Below are 25,664 nucleotides of genomic sequence, written 5' to 3'. Positions count from 1 at the left end.
CTATGGTTGAATAGTGGATAATTGCTCATTAAGCAATAATATATGAAATTATACCAAATCGCAATCATTTAACTATAGTATGTGGGTTGTATTAAGTAATACTTATGTACAAGTGCATTGTACTAAGTAATTATTCATATAAGCATGCTCAAACTTATATTATTAATGAACATATATACTAAACTACCACTACAATTATACACAAAACTCCATTCAGAACATTTCCAAAAATTCACTAATGCCTCTACTATCGATCCAAATCTAGCTAGTCAATTGAGTAAATAGCTGTTTAGCCCCACCCTCCTTAAGCGGTTTGATCCAGAATAACAAGTGCATACAAGGGGCGAGAAAAATTGCATAAAAGCAGAAACTAAGATTGAAAAGATCCTTAAAACCATACAAAGAACATAGTGATTCATACACAATATACACTAAGTAATAATAAAGATCACAAAAATATATTAGTTCAATGAGAAAATAAGACCAGGATGGTCTTTATGATGAGCTGAGCAATAAATACAATGTCTTATATACTATCTCCTGGAGACCAGTTTACTTCCAATTAAATACATGCTCAGAGGAGGAAGAGGTCAACATACCCCCTATCCATCAGTGCCACTGTATAATTTATAGACATTTTTATTCTTACATGAGGTAATACTTAACATGATCAATTAGAATAACTTTTTTTCGCTTCATCGGTATAAATGGCAGTAAAATACCTCCAAGAGAATTTCAGAGAAACCGAACAGGCCCTCAATCAAGCAAAGAGTTTTTGATGCTGTAGCAGAAAGGGAGAGACATTACATCTGGTTCTCTGGAAACAAGTATTATTACTAACTTTACAGTCATGCAGGGCAGCATGTAAAACTTTTTCATTTAAAGGGAAAAATGTGTAAGAACAATGCTAAATAAATTGATATGTAATTATACAAAAACATTTAATGTGTAATATGTACAGGACTTGCATGCACAACAGAAAAATACAGCAACAGAGGGAGGTCAGGAGAAATGGTCAGACTGATCTGACCATAACTCAAACAACCACTTATTACAACTGTGGTGAGCCAAAAAGTTTAATATATATAGAAAGATGTTATATATTTTGTATATTATCCATTATAATATTGTCCATTATTATATTATTATTTTATCCAGTATATTTTTATCCATTTTTTCCATATAAATTATATTTATATATTAAACTGAAACATGAATAAATAATGTATCTGAGTAGTACATTGCCATATAACTTACTGTACAACACTATAATACACTATACTAGCCACTAACAATCATCTAAAATTTCCATGTTTTCATATGTAAGATAAAAATGCAGTCTATAACTGTCCATTTTCTGCCTAGTGACTTTTTCCCTTTTTTTCAAATTTTCTCTCGTCTCAAAGAGCTCCAAGCAATAAGGAGCTGTTCTGAGGTGCTGACATTTAGTCATGCAAAATATGGTGAATAATTCAGTATGGTGAGACACACAAATGTCAAGAAGGGACCAAGTGGAAGAAAAGACTAAACTTTGCCTGAATAGAGTTGAGAGGAAAAATAAAGTCAGGAACTAAATACAGACGCCCACTGAGCATCAGATTCTGATATGATCATCTCAAGGCCCCTTTGGGCAAGAGGATTGCATCTTATTTCATGTTGTGCTAATGGATATTTGGAGTTTTGGTTTGGCTACAAAACATTCATTTTCTTGGGGGGCATGCATGATACAGTGCTTTGATAGAAAATCTATAAAACTGCATAGATAACATATAATTTGACATTTGGCTTTTCAAATATTCAGGAAAAAGGGTCTATAGGCTAAAAAAAGGCCAAGGATTTTATGAAGCTTTCCACACCAGTATGGTTGGTTAGTATTTTTAATGGAGATGAAGGAAAAAACATGAATTGTTATTTAGAGAGTGTCACTGATTGTGATTAATTGTTTGTGAGGTTGCCCTTAATTTTTTTCTACATGAAGAGAACAAATATATTCTTAAATAATGTGGAAATTCCTTTGGTAATTTATAGCTTTGCTTGGCTTAGGAGCCAGTTTAGCAAATAGAAATACAGTGGTAAATCTCACCTTTGCTGGATAGAGTTCTCTTCAATCCAGCAGCTGAGGATGATTCTACATGAACAACCTTAAGATCCATAAAGTTATTCATTAATATAAACATTCTGCTGCAATGACTTAGGACTCCAACCGGAATGAACAGTTCTGCATTTAAGGGACCATGGAGAAAAATGATAAAAAAAAAAAAAAGTATAATGAATGTATTTGGTGCCAGATGAAGATTGTTCCTTTTTGAATCAAGTCAAGTTAAGTTTATTTCTATAGCGCTTTTCAAAACAGCCATTGTACCAAAAGCAGCTTTCCAGAATTTAACAGTTGAGGTGGACGATGTGTATTTATCCCTAATGAGCAGCCATGTGGGAAGGAAAAACTCCCAAAGATGTTATAAGGAAGAAACCTTGAGAGGAACCAGACTCAAAAGGGAAACCCATCCTCATTTGGGTGATATCAAGAGTGTGGTTCTAAATCTTTAAACAATACAGAACACTGGAGAGTGAGAACTAACATAAGTTATGGTTATGGAACCAGGAGCTACTAAGCAACTCCTAAAATAGCTCAACATTTGCAATCATCATAAATTCAACAACAGTTCTCCATGCCAGAGCTTTGGCTGGTTCCTCTCAAGGTTTATTCCTCTTACCATCTTAGTTTTATCCCGTCATTGTCACCACTGGCTTACCGATGAGATATAAACTTACAGGCACTAACTTTATACATTTAGAATGTACAGTGGGTACGGAAAGTATTCAGACCCCGTTAAATTTTTCACTTTTTGTTATATTGCAGCCATTTGCTAAAATCATTTAAGTTCATTTCTTTTCCTCATGAATGTACACACAGCTCCCCATACTGACAGAAAAACACAGAATTGTTGACCTTTTTGCAGATTTATTAAAAAAGAAAAACTGAAATATCACATGGTCCTAAGTATTCAGACCCTTTGCTGTGACACTCATATATTTAACTCAGGTGCTCTCCATTTCTTCTGATCATCCTTGAGATGGTTCTACACCTTCATTTGAGTCCAGAAATTTTTGATTATACTGATTGGACTTGATTAGGAAAGCCACACACCTGTTTATATAAGACCTTACAGATCACAATGCATGTCAGAGCAAATGAGAATCATTAAGGTCAAAGGAACTGCCTGAAGAGCTCAGAGACAGAATTGTGGCAAGGCACAGATCTGGCCAAGGTTCCAAAAATGTTTTTGCTGCACTTAAGGTTCCTAAGAGCACAGTGGCCTCCATAATCCTCAAATGGAAGACGTTTGGGACGACCAGAACCCTTCCTAGAGCTGGCCGACCGGCCAAACTGAGCTATCGGGGGAGAAGAGCCTTGGTGAGAGAGGTAAAGTAAAACCCAAAGATCACTGTGGCTGAGCTCCAGAGATGCAGTCGGGAGATGGGAGAAAGTTGTAGAAAGTCAACCATCACTGCAGCCCTTCACCAGTGGGGCTTTATAGCAGAGTGGCCCGACGGAAGCCTCTCCTCAGTGCAGGACACATGAAAACCTGCATGGAGTTCTCCAAGATGGTGAGAAATAAGATTCTCTGGTCTGATGAGACCAGGATAGAACTTTTTGGCCTTAATTCTAAGCGGTATGTGTGGAGAAAACCAGGCACTGCTCATCACCTGTCCAGTACAGTCTCAACAATGAAGCATGGTGGTGGCAGCATCATGCTGTGGGGGTGTTTTTCAGCTGCAGGGACAGGACGACTGGTTGCAATCAAGGGAAAGATGAATGCGGCCAAGCACAGGGATATCCTGGACGAAAACCTTCTCCAGAGTGCTTTGGACCTCAAACTGGGCTGAAGGTTTACCTTCCAACAAGACAATGACCCTAAGCACACAGCTAAAATAACGATGGAGTGGCTTCACAACAACTCCGTGACTGTTCTTGAATGGCCCAGCCAGAGCAATGACTTAAACCCAATTGAGCATCTCTGGAGAGACCTAAAAATAGCTGTCCACCAACGTTTACCGTCCAACTTGACAGAACTGGAGAGGATCTGCAAGGAGGAATGGCAGAGGATCCCTGAATCCAGGTGTGAAAAACTTGTGGCAGCCTTCCCAAAAAGACTCATGGCTGTATTAGATCAAAAGGGTGCTTTTACTAAATACTGAGCAAAGGGTCTGAATACTTAGGACCATGTGATATTTTAGTTTTTCTTTTTTAATAAATCTGCAACAGTGTCAACAATTCTGTGTTTTTCTGTCAATATAGGGTGCTGTGTGTACATTCATGAGGAAAAGAAACAAACTTAAATGATTTTAGCAAGTGGCTGCAAAATAAAAAAGAGTGAAAAATTTAAGGGGGTCTGAATACTTTCCGTACCCACTGTATATGTCTAAATAATAAATTTCTATAAAACTGTTCTATAAAACTGTCCAAAACCTTCCTAGCCAAGCTGACATTCTTTGTGGTTTGAATGACTTTTATTAGTCACATGGTACAGAATAGACGTAAGCCTGTCGAAATGTCTGTGATGCTCCTCAACCTCCATGTCATTATCAAAACAGAGAACACGACATGACTTTTAAATGATTTTAAACAGATATAATGAAGGCATTAATACCAAAAAAGAAAAATTCTATTTGAACACATATGACTGAATCAGCATGTATTTTTTTCCACAAATATTATTGTGAACTGCGAGACTTGATGTGATATGACATGATATGATGATACAGTGGAAAATCAAAGTGAGAACACACATTTAAAAATATGAGGGTGCTTTTTGTCCATATGTAGATTAGATTGTGAATGTTGAGATAATAGGAACAGCTTTTGGTGCAGTAGTGGTTAGGATGCGGCGCCTTCACCGCTGCGGCCCAGGTTCGATTCTTGGTCAGGGAACCAACCCCAGCCATTAGGGTTGCACAAGCCAGTGCACTTTTAGTGCCGGTCCCAAGCCCGGATAAATGGGGAGGGTTGCGTTAGGAAGGGCATCCAGCGTTAAAACATGGCAAATCAAACATGCGGATCATGAATGCGGATGATCCGCTGTGGCGACCCCTAATGGGAGAAGCCGAAAGAAAGTTTAGAATGAATTGTTTTATAGGTAACCACTTTTCAATTCAGTAATCCCTGTAGATGTCAGACCTACATAACAGTAACAGACTGTATATTCAACATAATTTGGCCATGTGAGAAGATTTTGCACACTGTCCTACATTTTCTTCGCTCTTGTTTCAAGAACGGAAGGAAAGAAAGCAAATAATGGAAACAGGAAACCACACTGCACAGATGTTGAGGGTGTGTGCAGTGTTTTCCCCATTAGTGGACACTGTATATGGCTTTGATTACCAAAATCCAACAAAACAAAGCAAAAATAAAAAAAACACACATGGTAGCAAGCTTCATTCTTACTTTCAAATTGAATGAAATGCAACTCTCCCTCCCTCCTTTTTCTCTTCCTCCCTCCTTCTTCTCTCTCTCTTTCTCTCTGTACTTTCGATAAAATGTACACTGGCTATTCCCTTTACCATTCTATGTTCTCTTCCTTTCCATTTGTATTTTCTACTCTTTCTATTCATCTCCATTTCTCTCTTCTCTCAATTGATGACTCTCACTCTCTATCTCCTAATCCATCTTCTTTAAAAAGGAGCAACAGTGCACTGGCATTTTCTCTCTGTCTGCCTCTCTCATACTCACTCACTCTCTTCACTTCATCAATCCCGTTCAGTACACTGGAGCTATGGTACAATGGCATTTGTGTATTTAGTTATGTGTTGCACAAGTGCCTTCCCTTAATATTCACAGATGGCCTAATCTAGAGAGACTTGCAGAAGCGCTTTCTAATTGTCATAGAAAAGTCATTAGTACAAATAAGTCAAGGGCGAAGAATCAAATCAAGCTGAAACCCTGTTGGAAAGGAATTAAAAAAATATAAAATCAATTAGTGTTCATTTAAGTGTTTGGTGAAGATTTACTCTTCGTTTAAGGACGGTCAGTGACTTAGTTGTTCAGGAGTTCATTCCACTACCCGGGTACGAGGAGTTTTAATGCACGTCTGTCTTGCATCGTAAGGAATAGTGAGTTAAGACAAGATGGTGCAGAGCAGGGTTCGATAAGTGCCTTCTGGCAGGTTGGGTTCATATCTGTATTTGTAAGCAAGCATGTGTTTAGGAGAATTCAGTAGAGAAAACACACTAGTGGATTCGATGCAGAACAAGTCGTGTGTGTTTTAATGGATCAGGTGCAGGGGTCTCAAGTGAAGGCCTGCATGCAGAGAGTTGAGGTAGAACTGACATGACTAAACAAGCAACCTGGTGATGCCCAGTTCTTTGAAATCTTCCTAGAAGAAACCAGCATAAATTAGTCATGAAGCAGTGTGAAGGAAAGCCAGTAGTCCTGCAAGGTCATGTTGGGTTGCCAGGTAGCAAACTGTTAAAAGTGGTTACAGTTGTGGAAAAGATCTGTATAAGCTTTCTCCATGGGTATTTTTGTCCCTGATTAGAAGTCTCCTTCTGCATGCCTGTGCTCATAAACATTCAAGACAGCACTAGTGTTACTGTGACTGACAGGGAAGAGAGAGTATTCCACGCCTCCCATTTGAGACAATGCACCTAAATTTGCTCTCTTGTACTCTCCGTGTCATCTTCAGACATATTCGCATAATATTTACATATTCATCTCTGGATGATATGGAAACCTATGAACAACCAATGGTTACATGGTGTATTGTAAAAACCGTAAAGTTGGTGATCTAAGGCTTTCAGGTTCCAAACTTTTGTAAATATATAAATAAACCAATTTTTTCTCAGTGGTTAAGATGTTGGACTTCTGAAAAGGTCATGAGTTCAAATCTCAGCCCCTTCAAGCTGCACCTGCTCAGCCGTTGAGCAGAACCTTAATCCTCAGCTGCTCAAGTGCACACTCTAAATTGGACAGTACTGGACAGTTGATCTGGATAAGGGCATCTGCCAAATTCCCTAAATGTAAGTTAAAGCATTCGCTCAATTTAGAACTGTACATAACTTGAATATACCCTTTAAAAATCAAAAATTTTTATTAATTAAAATATGAATGAATAAGTATAATATGATTGTTTATTAAATATTACTTACATGAAAAATGTAGGAATAAAATACTCTTGATTTGAATACAAAAAGGACAAACAAATGATACAAAAATTTAATTAACTCATAATTTATAAATAAATCATTATACATTTTCTTCTCATGAACAACATTGTTAACATTATAGAATACATATATACATATTTTTTTACATTTACACATGTACTCATGAAATAGCTGTTTTCTATAATTAAAAATGCGATTGTAAAAAAAAAAATTATCCCTAGACACTTAAATTATTTATTGGAATCGGGAATATTTTTTATTAGGAATTTTATGGAGATGGTGTATAAAGAGTGTATTATATTCAAAGCGCAAAAAAGCAAGCTAGTGATTTATCAAATTAGCATGATTAGGCTTTTTCCATATATCAATCTTAAACTGATTGTAAATAATGAGCATGTAAGGGTTAACATGCATTACTGGAAAGTCATCTTACTATGTAACAAATTAAGATGCATTGAACACAAGTTAAGGACATGGTTAATGTAGTAAATAACAAGTAACCATTAAATCAATTATTACACCATTATGTACTGTTTGTTGGCAACCAATTTTATTTATTAATTTGACTCAGCATGCTCCTGCTGCTTTTTTCAGCTTTGAAGAAGATTGCTTTTTTTTTTTTAGTACATTTTGTGCTTACTTTTGGGGGCTTTCTCTATTTTTTTTTCATTAATGTTTTGCCCTGAGTGTTGTTCAGTATTGTTCTGTCTGCACACACACAGACTTGTATGTAGAGAACGACTTCCCAAAAGCCTGAAAAATCAAATACCTTTTAAATCTAATTTAGCAGAACAAATAAACTGAAATGCTGGGAGATGCAGGAAAACAGGAAATCATTCCAATCCCCTCCCCCCCACAAGCTTAGATCTTTATTTAAAGACTGCAGTCTTCCTGTGAAACAGCTATTTTTCATTAAAGGCAGTCTTCCATGCACACCCTTCTTCTATCCATGACTTTTTTTTAGACTGAGATCTGTCAGGTACGGTCAAGCGGTAGTCTAGGCAGTCTGTGAGCAGATTAGAGATGCCAAGCTCATTTGTGTGTGTGTGTGTGTGTGTGTGTGTGTGTGTGTGTGTGTGTGTGTGTGTGTGTGTGTGTGTGTGTGTGTGTGTGGTTAAGAAGATATGAAGAGTGTAATTTAGAGTACTATAAACTTCAAGAAAACAGCTCAAGAGTCAAATCATTTTAAGTAAGAACATTTTTTTTCAGGCTTTGTATGTGTATGTGTTAGTATGTATATGTACAGTATATATGTGTGTTTGTGTGTGTATTTTAAACAGATACAAACTCTATACATTGTAATAAATTGCATCATTGTTTTAATGGTTACAATGAAAATTGTATTGGTTTGAATGGAAAATGGTCCCAGTGGATTATTATGTTGAGTGAATACTATTTTGGACCAGTAGAATGCCTTCAGCAACGTCCTGATCACATGATGGTATCTACTGGACACCATTATGGTGTTATTAAGGATATGTTGTTAAGTTTGTACGATAAATGTTGAATTGTGTTCTTTGGGTGTCTTGCTTTCATTCTCCTCGTATGAAATACCTGTCTGTGATGCAATACTCCATTATGCTGCGTTTCTGTATAATATTGATGTTTTTTATAGCTGTGGCATCATTATACTAGTATTAAGAGGTGGAATGATTCAAACAGGTCACCACTGACAGCCTCGGTGTAAAATGCACAGCCCACCTCCCCTTTGTCATTCCCTCTCCCTTACAAACCTCCCAAAGGGGAAAAATGCTGAAATCAGAAATTTCCTTGCTTTTGTTTTCACTATAATTGCAGGGTCTAAATAGATTTTTGAATAACAAAAGGAAAAAGCATAGATATTAACAGTCTTAGGCCCATTTGCTGCGCATCATTATGCTCAACACAATATTAACAAATAAGTACCATTACAGCCGCAGTCAGGGAAAAGAATAACAGCCACCTTTGGCATTTGTTATTGCTGCAGCCTAATATTTCGTTAAGCTCCATTTTAACTATTTGTTTGTGCTTTGTTTGATTTATTCAAAGCTGTATGCATACAATGCATTTCAGGCATTGTTGTGTATTTCCTTTCAGAATTGTCAACATAAAACATTTTTAAGTGCACTTTTTTCAGTTATTCAACACAATATGAAGCTGAACTAAACATGTTTAAGCTGCCTGAGAAAATACACGTGTATCCATGCAAGTTATTTAATTGATCAGATCAGCCAATCAGCTGGCAGCAGTAACCAATAATCACGTATATCTTCATAAAATCATACAGATACTGGTCACAACCTTTAATTAATGTTCACATTTAAAATCCAAATATGGGAAATGTGATCTCAGTGACCATAGATTGGTTAAAGCAGCCAGACCAAATGATTTGAGGAATTCCGAAACTGCTGAGCTCCTGGGATTTTCAGGTACAACAGCTCTGTCTGAGAAACACCTTGTTGATGAGAATGGCTAGACTAGTTTGAGTTGACAGGGATGCACCAGAACACATAAAACATCAAAATTTGTGGTGCATAGACTACAACAGCAGATGACACATTGGGTCCCACTTCTGTCAGCCATGGACAGGAATATGAGGCTACAAATTGAGGGCACAGATTCAATGAAGCTGCATAGGAGAAGATAGGAAAAAGACCAAACTATGTTTTTTCTAACAGCTGGATAATTACATGACTGTGTAGTTGCATGGATGTCCCTAATAATCTGTGTAAGTGTATATACTTAAATATCATTTTCAAAACTATATGTTTGTGTAGTAATGTATATATTTGTATAGTAGCTTTACAGAAAAAGTTAAGTTTTTCAATCAATAACAAGCACGCCAACATGGCGCAAAGAAGCTCTCAGCGATTACATGACCTTGAGCATACAGGAAATATACATTTATTGGATTCAATATCCTGATTTCAAGTATAAGATTTCTGCTTATGTTTCCATTTTATGGACAGGAAATCAGTTTCATTTAGGATTTATGTCCGCTCTATGTAGACAAAGCAAATACAGTTTCTGTTTCAGTCGGTGTTTTTTAATTTATTTATTTGTTCATTTGGAAAATGTTTTCTGTCCCCAAAGTGACTCACAAGTTAGTGACTCATAACTTAGCAGTTGGGGGTTGAGGGTCTTGCTCAAAGACCAGACATCAGCTCTGTGACAGTTCTGGGATTAAAACATTACCACCACTGAACTACCAAATCAAAGCATCTTGTATTTTTCTAGCTGCTTAACAAAGTCAATAGAGAGTCACTCATGCCTCCACATTTCGGAGCCTTACACATTACTACCAGGGTGTAGGGTTTGATTCTGTCTTAAACTCTATTTTAGCGTCCTGTCCGCAAGGAGCAAAGCAAACGAGGTTATAAAAAGAATGATGTTTGGGATGTCTTCTCCTAAAGCGCTTTTTGATATTGGAATTAGGCATGGGACAGGGTTGGCTCCTGGGGGTTGTGTGATGGCTTGTTTGTGTGTATTTTTTTTTACTTTTGCATTTTTATCCTTCGATTTGTCTTTTCTTCAGACGTGTCTCTAAAGCAATTTCAGTCGAGCTGGATTTAGATTCTGAATTGGCCACACATGGGCTTCTCCTTTCCTCTCTCTATCTTTCTCTCTCTTCCTCTTTCTTTGCCACCATTTGCTCATGTCTTTTCTAGTTTGGACAATAATGAGCCATTGCCCTCTACTGGTAAAAAAAGATGGTACATGGTCTGCCCTGAATCTGTCAGCAGAGAGTGTCAACAAAGCGTTCCCTTGTCAGAGATGTGTTCTAGGATGGTGTGTGTGCACACGAGTGTGTTTTCTTGTAAAGGTATTTGACAGTGTGCAAGGATGCGGTCAGAACCCAAATGGGTGCCACATGCTTGCCCAGTGGCACATTTCTTGGCTGCCACCACACACTTCAATTTGTCTGTTCTCAGAGAAACTTATATTGCATTCATAGGGCTTGTGCTCGTCTGCAAAGTGTGTGTGACTGTCAGGTGTTCATGCCAGCTGTTCTCACCATGTGTGCAAGAAGCTATTGTCACCCTGGCCATGAAAGGATGGATATATACTGTACAATCCACCCTGAATAGAAAGTGTATAGTGAATAATACAGTGAATATGGTCTATTTGAATTCCCTTTTGAGTGTGTTTGTATTAATACATTAAAGTGTGTGTGTTTGTGTGTTTGTCTGTGTGTACATGTGTGTTGATCCAGGTGTCTGTGACTGCACAGACTTCACGACTGGTCCCTCTTGTGAGCGTTGTCAGGATGGTTACTTTGGGAACGCACTGACGGGCAGCCCAGGAGACTGTGTGCCCTGCCCGTGCCCAAGCCATACCGCCTGTGCCCAGGTGCCAGAGACGGGAGAGGTGGTATGTACCAATTGCCCAGCAGGACAAAGGGGTGAGTATACTCGATTTTTATAATATAAAACACAAAGAATATTGTCGTGGCAACAAAATATGCATCTAGCTTCTAACAAAAAGGCAAAAGGCCACAGTATATAAGCAATCTTTTTGACTTGGCACAATTTAAATATGAAAAATATTTGAGAAATATTATATTATATATTATATATGATTATATAAAAACAGGTCTTTAAAAAAATCTACATGCCTTTATACATATAGAGAAACAGCAGAGTAACTGACCAATCACATGACCTTATCCACCCCAAAGGGTTTGAAGTCTTGTGTGAATGTACTTTCCATATAACTAATACGATATAGCAACAATTCTAACAATACTAAAGTGAGTGCTGATTGCTGAACAGAACCTGTTCTGTGTCTGTGTGTCTTCAATGGATTTACAGGAACCAGATGTGAGTTATGTGATGACGGTTTCTTCGGTGACCCGCTTGGCTGGAATGGCGAGTTGCGGCTGTGTGTGAAGTGCGACTGTAATGAGAACACGGACCCCAACGCTGTGGGTGTGTGTGATCACGTGAGTGGACGCTGCCTTAAATGCTTAGGGCACACAGCCGGCGACCGATGTGAAAAATGCCAGAACGGTTACTATGGGAATGCTCTGGATAGGAGTCTGAGGCCTTTCCAGAAGTGTCTGCGTGAGTGCATCTGCATGTGTGAACATATTTGTGCTAAATAGATCTTTTTTATTATAGCTATGGTATATAAGAAATTAAAAACAAGTCATTTTCAGGAAAACATTTTTAATTAGTTACTACTTTAACTCTCCTTTATTTTAGGTCACACTAGGTCACATGATTGTTGACAGCACAGTTGTGTTTTGTTTCTTAATTAACTAATGGTTTATATTTTTGAACTAAATATGTGTAATCTGTTATTTGTCATTTTTTAGCTTGCGTCTGTAACCCTGCTGGCACTTTGGGGTCAGTAAATGAATGTGATCCACGCACAGGAAGATGTTTGTGCCTGAGGCATGTGACAGGAAGAAATTGTGGACAGTGTGATTTTGGCTATTTTAACCTGCAGCAAGGGCTGGGCTGTGACAGGTGGGTTGTGGATTCGCATTTGACTTGATTCATCCATTAATCTATTGATTGATTTACAATTCAGCTCAGGGGTTCCCAAACTTTATCATTCAATTCAGTTCATTTCATGATTATTTGTAAAGCGCTTTAAACAATAGACATTGTCTCAAAGCAGTTGTATAAAAGAATGAATACATTTAGTGCCTATACGTTTGTTCCTTAGAATTGTAAGTTTATCCCAAATGACGGGACAGTGGTGACCTGGGCAAGGAAAAACTCCCTGAGATGGAACCCATCTCATCTGGTTGGCACCGAATGTCCATTCATTTCAGTCCCATCATTGTTAAGTTGTGTGCAGTGATAGGCGCTTTAATGCAAAACTGTTTATACAACCGATGGTCCTGAAGCATTGTAGTAGACTGTTGATATTAACTACAGGCCAAACCCATCCTTAAAGGTCTTGCGTTGCTCAGTAACTTGTGTTAATGTTATATCAGAGCCAAAACAGCCTTGTCCATCAAAATGTAAAATGTTCCTGCAATTTCATGCACAGTTAAACTGACAAGCTGGCAAGTCTTTTTAAATCTTGCCACCTTTGTTATGACTTTTGTCATGACCTGCATCTTAAATCGAAAAGCCTGACCTTAATCCTGGATAGTAGCTCCTCATCTAAAAAGTCCAGAAGACTGGTACACAAAACAGATCTTTCAGTATGTATAAAAGTGACCGTTTTTTATTTCAGTCAGACATTCTTTGCAGTAGTTGATTTTTCAAATGAAACGCTAACTGTAATAGGACAAATTAGTATTAGTGGCATGAATCACAAAAACTGATTAGTATAGAATTATGTGCATATGTGATTTAAGACGAAATAATAGTTTATTTCAATAAATAAAGGCAGATGTTAGATTTTTTTTAGTTGTCGTTGCTAACCTATACATCACAATGAAAAGACTAATAATACAGGTTATCCCAGGGATGGGCAAACTTTTTGACTCACAGGCCACAATGGGTTAAATAAATTAACAGAGGGGCCGGGTCATACAAATACATATATATATATATATATATATATATATATATATATATATATATATATATATATATATATATATATATATATATATATATATATATATTAGAAATTTCAAGTTTCATCAAGTGCCAAAAGAGCAACAATTTGTTGATCTTTTTTTTGCCAGTGCATCAATAAACACAGCAGAAATACTCAAGTTCAGTTTCAGTAGGAAAAGTGTTGTTGAACTCCTTATTTTGCCAGTTCATCAAAGTCTGGAGTAAGTTTTGTTGTGGCAATTCTCAGGATAGAACCGAGGTGTTTGTCAGAATCTGTCACAGTTTTTATAGAGTATCAGATTAAGCTCTCCTAAGAGAAGAAGAGAGTATTGCACGCGAACAACGTCAATTGACCTGAAGTGCGACATCTTTAGGGGAAACGTGGGCATTACAGAGGAAAGGTAAACTGAACAATGTTTACCTGTACCGATTTTAATAGAATTTGGTCACGTTCGGCGGGCCGGATTAATAAACCCAACGGGCCGTGTGTGGCCCGCGGGCCGTAGTTTGCCCATGTCTGGGTTATCCTATTAATTATAACACATCTATAACACATCACGTCTAACTCCTAAAATGATTCTTCTTTTGGCTTCTCACATTATGGGTTGCCACACTGGATCATCCGTCTCCATACCCCTCTGTCCTCTACATCTGCCTATTTCAAACCAAATACCTGCATGTCTTCCCTCACCACATCCATAAACCTCCTTCTTGGTCTTTCTCTTTTCCTCCTTCCTGGTGGCTTCATCCTCAGCATTCTCCTACTGATATACTCCATGTCCCTCCTCTGCACATGTCCAAACCAACTCAATCTCGCCTCCCTCACCTGGTCTCTAAAACATGCGCTGTCCCTCTAATAAACTAGTTTCTAATTCTGTCCATCGTCATCACTCCCAATGAAAACCTTAACATCTTCCGCTCTGCTACCTCCAGCTCCACCTCCTGTCTTTTAGTCAGTGCCACTGTCTCTAAACCATACAACATCACAGGTCTCACCACAGTCCTATAAATTTTCCCTTTCACTCTTCTCTTCTATCACAAATTACTCTTGCCACTCTTCTCCACCCTGCCGGCACACTTTTCTTAACTTCTCTAACACATGCTCCATTGCTTTGCACTGTTGACCCCAGGTACCTAAACTCCTCCACCTTCTCCACCTCTTCTCCCTGTAACCGCACCACTCCACTGCCCTCCCTCTCATTCACACACATGTACTCTGACTTACTCCTACTGACTTTCATTCCCCTTCTCTCCAGCACATACCTCCACCTCTCCAGGCTCTTCTTAACTTGCTCCCTACTCTCACCACATATCACAATATCATCCACAAACATCATAGTCCATGGAGACTCCTGTCTGACCTCGTCCGTCAACCTGTCCATCACCACTGCAAACAGGAAAGGCTCAGAGCCTGCACACTTCACTGCTGTCACGTTGTCCTCATAAATGTTCCGCACCACCCTCACATACGTCTCTGGCACACCTGACTTCCTCACACAATTCTACAGCTCCTCTCTCGGCACCCTGTTGTACGCTTTCTCTAAATCCACACAATGCAACTCCTTCTGACCTTCTCTATACTTCTCCATCAACATTCACAAAGCAAATAATGTGTCTGTCGTGCTCTTACTCGGCATACAAACATACTGTTGTTTACAGATGGTCACCTCTTCTTTTAGCCTGGCTTCCACTACTCTTTCCCATAACTTCATGGTGTGACTGATCAACTTTATTCCCCTGTAGTTACTGCAGGTTTGCCCAACTCCCTTATTCTTAAAGATCGGTACCAGCACACTCCTCCTCTATTCCACAGGCATCCTCTCACTTTCCAGAAGCTTGTTAAACAAGCTTGCTAAAAAAAAACACTCCACTACCATCTCTCTTAAACATCTCCATGCTTCTACCGGTATGTCAACTGGTCTCTTTCTCCTTATGCTCTCCTGCACTTCCTCATTCCACCACCACGTCTCTTTGTCTTTCTTTCTATTTCCAGATGTCACACCAAGTACCTTTCTAGCTGTCTTCCTTATCACTTCTGCAGTAGTTGCCCAATCATCCAGCACCTCTTCACCACCACCGAGCCCCTGTCTGACCTCTTCCCTGAATCTCACACTACAGTCTTCCTCCTTCAGTTTCCACCATCTCATTCTTCTTTCAGTCCTGACTCTCCTTCTCTTCTTCTTTACCTCCAAAACTATCCTACAGACCACATTCCTCTTCCTAAGGCCATATCCACCCATCACTTCCTCATCACCTCTGTTCCTTTCAGCTACATGCCCATTAAAGTCTGCCCCCATCACCAATCTTTTATTCCTAGGTACACTCTCAACCACTTCATCTAATTCACTCCAGAATTTGTCCTTCTCCTCCATCTCACAACCCACTTGTGAAGCATAGACACAAGGCTTGTGAGATTTACTAATGAGATTTACTCACAATTTAAAAATCAAACTCTACATGGGCTTACAACCACTAAATCTTAAATAATAGATGTTCCACAAAGAATCTTGTTCTGTGGATAATACTCTGTTAATGTTGACATTATTATTATTATAGTTTTTTTAATTATATGGTACATGCACTGTTATACATGTACTTGCAAAAAAATAAATAAATAAATAAATAAATAAATAAATAAATAAATAAATAAATAAATAAATAAATAGAGAGAGAGACTTGCATTTGATGCATATGTGTTGTTCTGTAAAAATTTTTTATCTATTTTTAAAAATATATGTTTAAGTAATATACATTTTAACAAAGTATCAGACAATTCTGTCAATCCCTTCTGTTTTCTCCACTGCAGCTGTAATTGCAATCCCATTGGCTCCTCATCCCCAGGGTGTCATCCAATCACAGGCCAGTGCACATGTCGGGCAGGTATCGAGGGCAAAATGTGCGATGCCTGTCAAATGGGATTCTTTGGTTTTTCCTCCAGAGGCTGCAGAGGTACACAATTTGTAACTAATGAAAAAACAAAGATCAGGAATAATGTATTTTATTAAGAATCTGTTTTTCTATACAGGGAAGGAAATCTTTTTTATTGTCATATGCAGATAGCTAATCTATGCTCTGGTTTATCATGAGGTTAATAAATGCATGCTTTAGAAATAAGAATTAAGAGCCACCTCTATCACTGCGATTCTCATAAATGAAAAAAAATCTTGAATATTTCGTTTTTATTTTGGTCTTACACGACTTCACCATGTAGAATAAAGTATGCTGTTTTTGGAAAGCATGTGACAAAAACCTGTTACAATGCAAAAAAATAAATCACAGAACATTTTATAAATGTTTCTTCTGCCTCTTGTTTTTCATAATCTGCAGCCTGTAATTGTGACCCAATGGGATCAGTGTCAATGCAGTGCCATGACAACGGGACATGCCAGTGTCGCCACGGTTTTGTGGGTTACAAGTGTGACAAGTGTGAGCTGAACCACTACCAACACCCTTTGAATCATCAGTGTGAGGAGTGCCCTGTTTGCTACAGTCTCATCAGAGACCAGGTGTGTGTAATTCTAAACTCATGGCAACTTTTGTATACAATACGGCAAAAGTTAATATAAATAATTATATAATAATAAATAAAAAAGTAACAAAGTCAAAAAATCTGATCAAATTAAAATCCATGTCAAGACTCTCAGGTCTCTGGTCAGTAGACATGCAGACAACCAACAGATATCAAGATGCATATTCTGTGTAATAAAACATATAACATAAAAGAATAATAGAAAAATCAATTCAGTCCGAAATAATATACTCAGCAGTCTGGGATTGACTATACCGACCAACATGTAAAACAAAATTCAAATAAAAAGTCATTGACTTAACAAACTTTGCATTCTTAACACAGCGATGGCTGCTGCCAGAAAGCATAAACGTTTGCAGCTTCTTTGACAGATATTAGCATAGCCCTGATTTACTAATGGCTTAATTGTGTTAATATATGTGTAACATCCAAATAGGCAAAAAAAAACTAATTGTTTCACTGACAAGGTGTGTTTCAAAATGTGTTAAACAAGTAATTAATGTGTTAATGCATTAAACAAGTAATAACTTGTCTATTTGGTACACATACATGAATTCATGAATATGAAATGTGGGTCATTGTTAGCAGAATAAAAAAAATACAGGGCCAGAATTTAAGTTTAACAATATTTATTATTAGGTCTAAAAGTCACTTTGGGATCAGAGATTCCTAGTACAGGTACTATATACCAAATGCAAACTCATAATTACGCTTTAATATCTCAAAAGAATCGGCACTTAATAACTAATTGCATTTAAAAAGAGCCTGTGAAGAAGTAGTCATTTCCAAGTAACTAAAAAATAAAGGATAATAAACACTTTAATATTTTATTCAATATTTATATTTATTATTTTATGTTATATGCAAGCAATATTGCGTTAGCACAGTTCTGTATTAGCACACTTGCTCATGCGATATTGATTGACTTTTGCTTCTCTAAGGGAAATAGATCCTGAAGAAGACACATTTATTTTAGAGCATGTCAGCTAGCTTGCATTGATTTGTGCATTTGTACATTAAAAATGCTTCCGCTATAATTCTGTTGTAAGTTTCATTTCCTTTTCGACAGTCTAATTCTTAGTTATTTGTGCTTGGCAAATAAGCTTTCATATGCACTTATGTGTTACAGGTTGAACACTCAGGATAAAATATATCTATAAATCTCTACAATAATGTTAATATAATAATCCAATTTTTTCTGCATAGCAACTGGAGCTGGCTTTGTACAAAAGGTCTTTTTGCTTTATAACTTGCTTTATATTACAGTACAGTTCGAATGTGATTGGTCAAGAGGTGTGTTTCTTTTTTATAAGAGCTGCTGGAGTGGTAAAGTTTATAGAAGTAATCCAGAGTGTCAAAGCTGTGTGTCACTGTTCTTTGGAAAGTTTCGCAGATCACCAAAGAAAAGTACCATACAGAGGAGTTCACACTTTGACAAGATGGGTTGTTAGAGAGATAAAGAGAGAGAGTGAGAGTGTGAGATCAATATGAAGAGCAAGAGAGAAGGGGATGACGGTGAGGGAACGACTGGTTACTTGGCTTTGGTCGATATTCCACAATATTAAATTGAATTATTATAATCTATTACACAGCTTGACATCTGGTTTAGTAATAAGTTAAACACTGATCTTTGGAAATTGCCGTGGAATAACATATTCTATAACGTGCTGTGTTAAAAGAAATAATACAGTTCAGACTACTCTGAAAGTGTTTACTTTTCCCTGGGAATCCTGGATTCTTCATCTTTGACCTCATTTACATATTTTACATATAATCTCTTTCTGATAAAAATATAGGGTTGTCTATTTTTTATTTCAAAACCAAACCATAACTTAAACTCTTTCAAAACAATGAGTATACATAAACTTTCTTTCGGCTTCTCCCGTTAGGGGTCGCCACAGCGGACCATTTGCATGTTTGGTTTGGCAGGTTTTTACGCTGAATGCCCTTCCTAACACAACCCTCCCCATTTATCCGGGCTTGGGACCGGCACTATGAGTGGCTGGGGTTGGTTCCCTGACCGGGGATCAAACCCGGGCCGCAGCGGTGAGAGCGCCGCATCCAAACCACTAGACCACCAGGGGACCTAAAACAATGAATATACATTTAATTAAAAAAGTATTTTATTTATAATATGTATTTTATTCAAATTTATTTGATATCTTAAAGAATATTCTTTTGTCAATTCCGTTTTATTAACTCAAACATACTGTACATGAACCAGATTTTATACCAGGTGCTTAAAAATGTTCTTCTACACCATTTCAAAGACACTCAACTATCCAATATCCTGCTATCATACGTTTCCAAGAGTGAGACTCTTTTTACCCCTAAAAGTAGAAAATTACTTAAGCATCTAGCATCATTTTGTCCATTCAGAGAGAATAAGCATTACAACGTGGTTTGTCTTTGTTAAACCCTTAACAGGAATATAAAGAGAACGGGTCAACACAAGGGCTGATATTTTTTCCCCTAATTAATCGATTAATCAGATTAAAATATATACAGTGAGGAAAATAAGTATTTGAACACCCTGCTATTTTGCAAGTTCTCCCACTTAGAAATCATGGAGGGGTCTGAAAATGTCATCGTAGGTGCATGTCCACTGTGAGAGACATAATCTAAAAAAAAATTCAAGAAATCACAATTTATGATTTTTTAACAATTTATTTGTATGATACAGCTGCAAATAAGTATTTGAACACCTGAGAAAGTCAATATTAATATTTGGTACAGTAGCCTTTGTTTGCAATTACAGAGGTCAAACGTTTCCTGTAGTTTTTCACCAGGTTTGCACACACTGCAGGAGGGATTTTGGCCCACTCCTCCACACAGATCTTCTCTAGATCAGTCAGATTTCTGGCCTGTCGCTGAGAAACACGGAGTTTGAGCTCCCTCCAAAGATTCTCTATTGGGTTTAGGTCTGGAGACTGGCTAGGCCACGCCAGAACCTTGATATGCTTCTTACAGAGCCACTCCTTGGTTATCCTGGCTGTGTGCTTTGGGTCATTGTCATGTTGGAAGACCCAGCCTCGACCCATCTTCAATGCTCTAACTGAGGGAAGGAGGTTGTTTCCCATAATCTCGCAATACATGGCCCCAGTCATCCTCTCCTTAATACAGTGCAGTCGCCCTGTCCCATGTGCAGAACCCCCCCCCCCCCCCCCCCCCCAAAGCATGATGCTACCACCCCCATGCTTCACAGTAGGGATGGTGTTCTTGGGATGGTACTCATCATTCTTCTTCCTCCAAACACGTTTAGTGGAATTATGACCCAAAAGTTCTATTTTGGTCTCTTCTGACCACATGACTTTCTCCCATGACTCCTCTGGATCATCCAAATGGTCATTGGCAAACTTAAGACGTGCCTGGACATGTGCTGGTTTAAGCAGGGGAACCTTCCGTGCCATGCATGATTTCAAACCATGACGTCTTAGTGTATTACCAACAGTAACCTTGGAAACGGTGGTCCCAGCTCTTTTCAGGTCATTGACCATCTCCTCCCGTGTAGTTCTGGGCTGATTTCTCACCTTCCTTAGGATCATTGAGACCCCACGAGGTGAGATCTTGCATGGAGCCCCAGTCCGAGGGAGATTGACAGTCATGTTTAGCTTCTTCCATTTTCTAATGATTGCTCCAACAGTGGACCTTTTTTCACCAAGCTGCTTGGCAATTTCCCTGTAGCCCTTTCCAGCCTTGTGGAGGTGTACAATTTTGTCTCTAGTGTCTTTGGACAGCTCTTTGTTCTTGGCCATGTTAGTAGTTGGATTCTTACTGATTGTATGGGGTGGACAGGTGTCTTTATGCAGCTAACGACCTCAAACAGGTGCATCTAATTTAGGATAATAAATGTAGTGAAGGTGGACATTTTAAAGGCAGACTAACAGGTCTTTAAGGGTCAGAATTCTAGCTGATAGACAGGTGTTCAAATACTTATTTGCAGCTGTTTCATACAAACAAATAGTTTAAAAATCATATATTGTGATTTCTGGATTTTTTTTTTTTTAGATTATGTCTCTCACAGTGGACATGCACCTACGATGACAATTTCAGACCCCTCCATGATTTCTAAGTGGGAGAACTTGCAAAATAGCAGAGTGTTCAAATACTTATTTTCCTCACTGTATATATATATTTTTTCATGTTTTGCTTATTATAAGTATATAAAACCCTAATTCATGTATACATGTGTACTTAAAAATGCTAAAGTAGCGGGTTTAACTAATTTAGACGTTTTAAAGCTTATAATGGCTGTTTGTTGAGGAGTGCATGGGGGATTTCTCCTTGAACAAATTCACTCATGCTGTGTTGATTCTGTAAAAAGATAAATAAAAACGGTGTGAGTATAAACGGTGAAGCAATTTGTGTAAATCAACATTTGTATTGTATTTTCCAGATGGCAAGTTGACAGCCATGCTTAAAAAAATCTATATATAATTAAATACAACGTTGTTTTGGCAATTTTTGTTGAAATAAAAATAAAAAATCCACAGACATTTTGTTTAGTTGTAAAGATATAAGAATCTTAGTTTTGTATAATATGGAAATGATAATTGCATAAATTAAATATACAAACATTGAAAACATGCATTTAAACACAGTAAAGCTGCAGTAAATCACGTTTGAACATTAGTTAACTGTAACAGAAAAAAGCTATAAAAAGAGAATGGAACGGAGAAACGGAGCAAAAAAAGGGAAAAAAAAATGCATTGGTGTCCATTTAGTCCAAATGACTAAAAAAGTCATAATTTACTGCTGTTGTTATTTGCTGCTTTTAGATTTACTGTTTGTTTGCACCGGTATTATTGAATCCATCACAAAGTCGCGAGCGAGTCACAACAGAACAGATCCAATGCGACTTTCCCGAAGTTAGCAAACAAACCGCTTACTGTGCTGATGTTTCACCTTCATCCGTGACACCAGTGTGTTTTCTTTTCATGTGCTCTTGCATCACTGTGGTACTTCCATACCACACAAGCTCAGCTTTGCAGAACTTGCAAGTACCCTTTTAATTATTGCGTTTTAAATAAAATGCTCTCATGCCTTGCGTTTAATATAAAATGCTTCCATGCCTTGGATGACTTAGGACGCACACTTTTTCCTGCTGCCGGTTAACCCTGAACTGTCCACCATTTTCGCATGTGGCTGTTATCTTGCCGCCATGCAAACCTCTTTACTTTAGAAGGCCAACTAATCGATGTCGGCATTTTGTTATATCGGCAACAAATTTCATTACCGATTATTATCGATTAGTTGTTGCAGTCCTAGTCTACACTTTACCCCAAATACTGAAAAAAGAAATAATGAGCATAAGAACATAATGTTTCAATACCTTCAAGCAGCTTGAGAATGGATTCACTGAACCTATGGAGCACTTGTTGCATACTATGTGTGAAAATTGAAAAATATATAGTTACATATAATTGTTATAGAAAACAGACACACAAACAGACCCAAACTTGATGACAATGCCTCTGTGCACAAAACAAACCCGATCAAGATATGATTTACTTGGTTAGAGTGAAAGATCTTGAGTGGCCTGCTACAGAGCTCTGACCTCAACCTAACTGACCACCAATGGTATAAATTGGAATGCTGACTGGACCTCAGGACTTCTCACCCTACATCAGCATGTGACTTCAAGCCGTTGTGACTAAATGAGCACAAATCTCCACAACCACACTCCAAAATCGAGTGGAACATTAGGACACATAAGAGAAAAATACATGCAATATTTACAGCTAATCTGGTTAATTAACTAGCCAGTTGCAGAAAAAAACATTGCCTGGTCTTTTTCTAAACTACCCACTTTAGAAGAACCTGTACCAACTGTAACTGTAACAAGATTCTTGTTTTTGGCTGACAGGAATGGAACCAGATGTGATCTGCTTTTGTTGCCCATCTGCCTCAAGGTTCAAAATGTTGTGCATTCCGAAAACGCTTATCTCTTTACCCTGGTTGTTAGGAATTTTATTTGAGTTAATCTAGACTTTCTCTGGGCTCAGGGCTATGTTCATTCTTCTCTGACCTCTTTCATCAATTAGGTGCCTGTAGAACTGTTGCTTAATGTGTGTGTGTGTGTGTGTGTGTGTGTGTGTGTGTGTGTGTGTGTGTGTGTGTGTGTGTGTGTGTGTGTGTGTGTGTGTGTGTGTGTGTGTGTGTGTGTGTGTATAAAAATGCACTTGACTATATAAAAACTGACTAATTACTATTGGACTGTGACACCAGCATACTCTTAAAATTGAAATATGATTCTTATTTCTTCAGCTATCTGATCAGCTAAATCAGATATAAATCAAAGATTTCACATAACTCCGGCATCTCAATTTCCATTTATAATGCAATATTTTTTTACAGCCAGCTGACATTGTAGTGAGGTGAGCAAAAATAAATCTGAATCTAAATAACAGCACCTCAGTGTCTTTCCGCTTGAACCTACTTATTTTCTACAACAGGAAACGTATATAGCTATTAAAATCATCCACGAGCAAAGTAAGTTGCTAAAGATTTTCTTTAACTGAGGAAACAGTAGAGAAATGTCAGTTATAAAAGAATGAACCAGGCATATATATAGAAGCAAATATTGTTCACATAAAGATGTTCAATGGGGGCAACTTTTAATGTAACTATTAAATAAAAAGGATGATGTGTCTTTCTTTAATGAATTCAAATTGTTATTACATTGCCATAGTACTAGAGCAATAAATGTATTTGGGACATGATATTATAGTAAGAGAATCAGCTTATGGAGTGCTCAGTGTAACTCCAATCCATGTAAAGCTTCCTCGCATAATTCTATCACTCAAATCGCTCATTAATTATTTTCTATTAAGAGCATATTGTGATTATTGTCCCTTTGATCAATTGTTTTACATTTCTTTTGTTGATCAGGATTATCACTGTATTAGAGAGCCACTGTATAAATAGGAATTGTAAAGCCCTGAAGTGATCGATAGCAGATGCCATAGCTATTTTGTTTTCAATTGTTAAATTGTTGTTTTTTTGTTGCACCAAACCTCCAGTATCACTAGAAAAACTAAAAAGGCTACACGGAACAAAGTACAGTTTCAGTCACAACTTATGTTTGTAATTAAAAAGCATATGTGCATATCCTGGTTTCAGGGGTTGCCTGTATTACACAGAAACACACATACATACATACATACATACATACATACATACATATATATATATTTCCTATTAAACAGCATTCTGATTGTCAGTTTGACAGGTAAATCTAATCTCATATATATATATATACAGTGAGGAAAATAAGTATTTGAACACCCTGCTATTTTGCAAGTTCTCCCACTTAGAAATCATGGAGGGGTCTGAAATTGTCATTGTAGGTGCAAGTCCACTGTGAGAGACATAATCTAAAAAAAAAATCTAGAAATCACAATGTATGATTTTTAAACTATTTGTTTGTATGATACAGCTGCAAATTAGTATTTGAACACCTGTCTATCAGCTAGAATTCTGACCCTCAAAGACCTGTTAGTCTGCCTTTAAAATGTCCACCTCCACTACATTTATTATCCTAAATTAAATGCACCTGTTTGAGGTCGTTAGCTGCATAAAGACACCTGTCCACCCCATACAATCAGTAAGAATCCAACTACTAATATGGCCAAGAACAAAGAGCTGTCCAAAGACACTAGAGACAAAATTGTACACCTCCACAAGGCTGGAAAGGGCTACGGGGAAATTGCCAAGCAGCTTGGTGAAAAAAGGTCCACTGTTGGAGCAATCATTAGAAAATGGAAGAAGCTAAACATGACTGTCAATCTCCCTCGGACTGGGGTTCCATGCAAGATCTCACCTCGTGGGGACTCAATGATCCTAAGGAAGGTGAGAAATCAGCCCAGAACTACACGGGAGGAACTGGTCAATGACCTGAAAAGAGCTGAGACCACCGTTTCCAAGGTTACTGTTGGTAATACACTAAGACGTCATGGTTTGAAATTGTGCATGGCACGGAAGGTTCCCCTGCTTAAACCAGCACATGTCCAGGCACGTCTTAAGTTTGCCAATGACCATTTGGATGATCCAGAGGAGTCATGGGAAAAAGTCATTTGGTCAGATGCGACCAAAATAGAACTTTTGGGTCATAATTCCACTAAACGTGTTTGGAGAAAGAAGAATGATGAGTACCATCCCAAGAACACCATCCCTACTGTGAAGCATGGGGGTGGTAGCATCATGCTTTGGGGGTGTTTTTCTGCACATGGGACAGGGCGACTGCACTGTATTAAGAAGAGGATGACCGGGGCCATGTATTGTGAGATTTTGGGGAAAAACCTCCTACCCTCAGTTAGAGCATTAAAGATGGGTCGAGGCTGGGTCTTTCAACATGACAATGACCCGAAGCACACAGCCAGGATAACCAAGGAGTGGCTCTGTAAGAAGCATATCAAGGTTCTGGTGTGGCCTAGCCAGTCTCCAGACCTAAACCCAACAGAGAATAT

At 37.9% G+C, this 25,664-nt stretch overlaps 1 protein-coding gene across 1 annotated transcript in view; it reads left to right on the top strand.

Moving 5' to 3' along the window:
- Positions 1-25,664, top strand: part of lamc3 (laminin, gamma 3) — a 135,762-nt gene that overhangs the window by 92,145 nt on the left and 17,953 nt on the right. Inside the window, exons 13-17 of the mRNA XM_083531702.1 lie at positions 11,357-11,545; positions 11,955-12,206; positions 12,461-12,614; positions 16,474-16,616; positions 16,995-17,173. Coding sequence (XP_083387828.1) covers positions 11,357-11,545; positions 11,955-12,206; positions 12,461-12,614; positions 16,474-16,616; positions 16,995-17,173 — 917 coding nt within the window. The remainder of the gene's footprint in view (positions 1-11,356; positions 11,546-11,954; positions 12,207-12,460; positions 12,615-16,473; positions 16,617-16,994; positions 17,174-25,664) is intronic.

The sequence above is a fragment of the Silurus aristotelis genome (genome assembly GCF_946808225.1).
Source record: "Silurus aristotelis genome assembly, chromosome: 26".
NCBI classification, from domain to species: domain Eukaryota; kingdom Metazoa; phylum Chordata; class Actinopteri; order Siluriformes; family Siluridae; genus Silurus; species Silurus aristotelis.
Note: the sequence above shows the minus strand (reverse complement) of the source record. Positions and strands in the feature narration are given on the sequence as shown.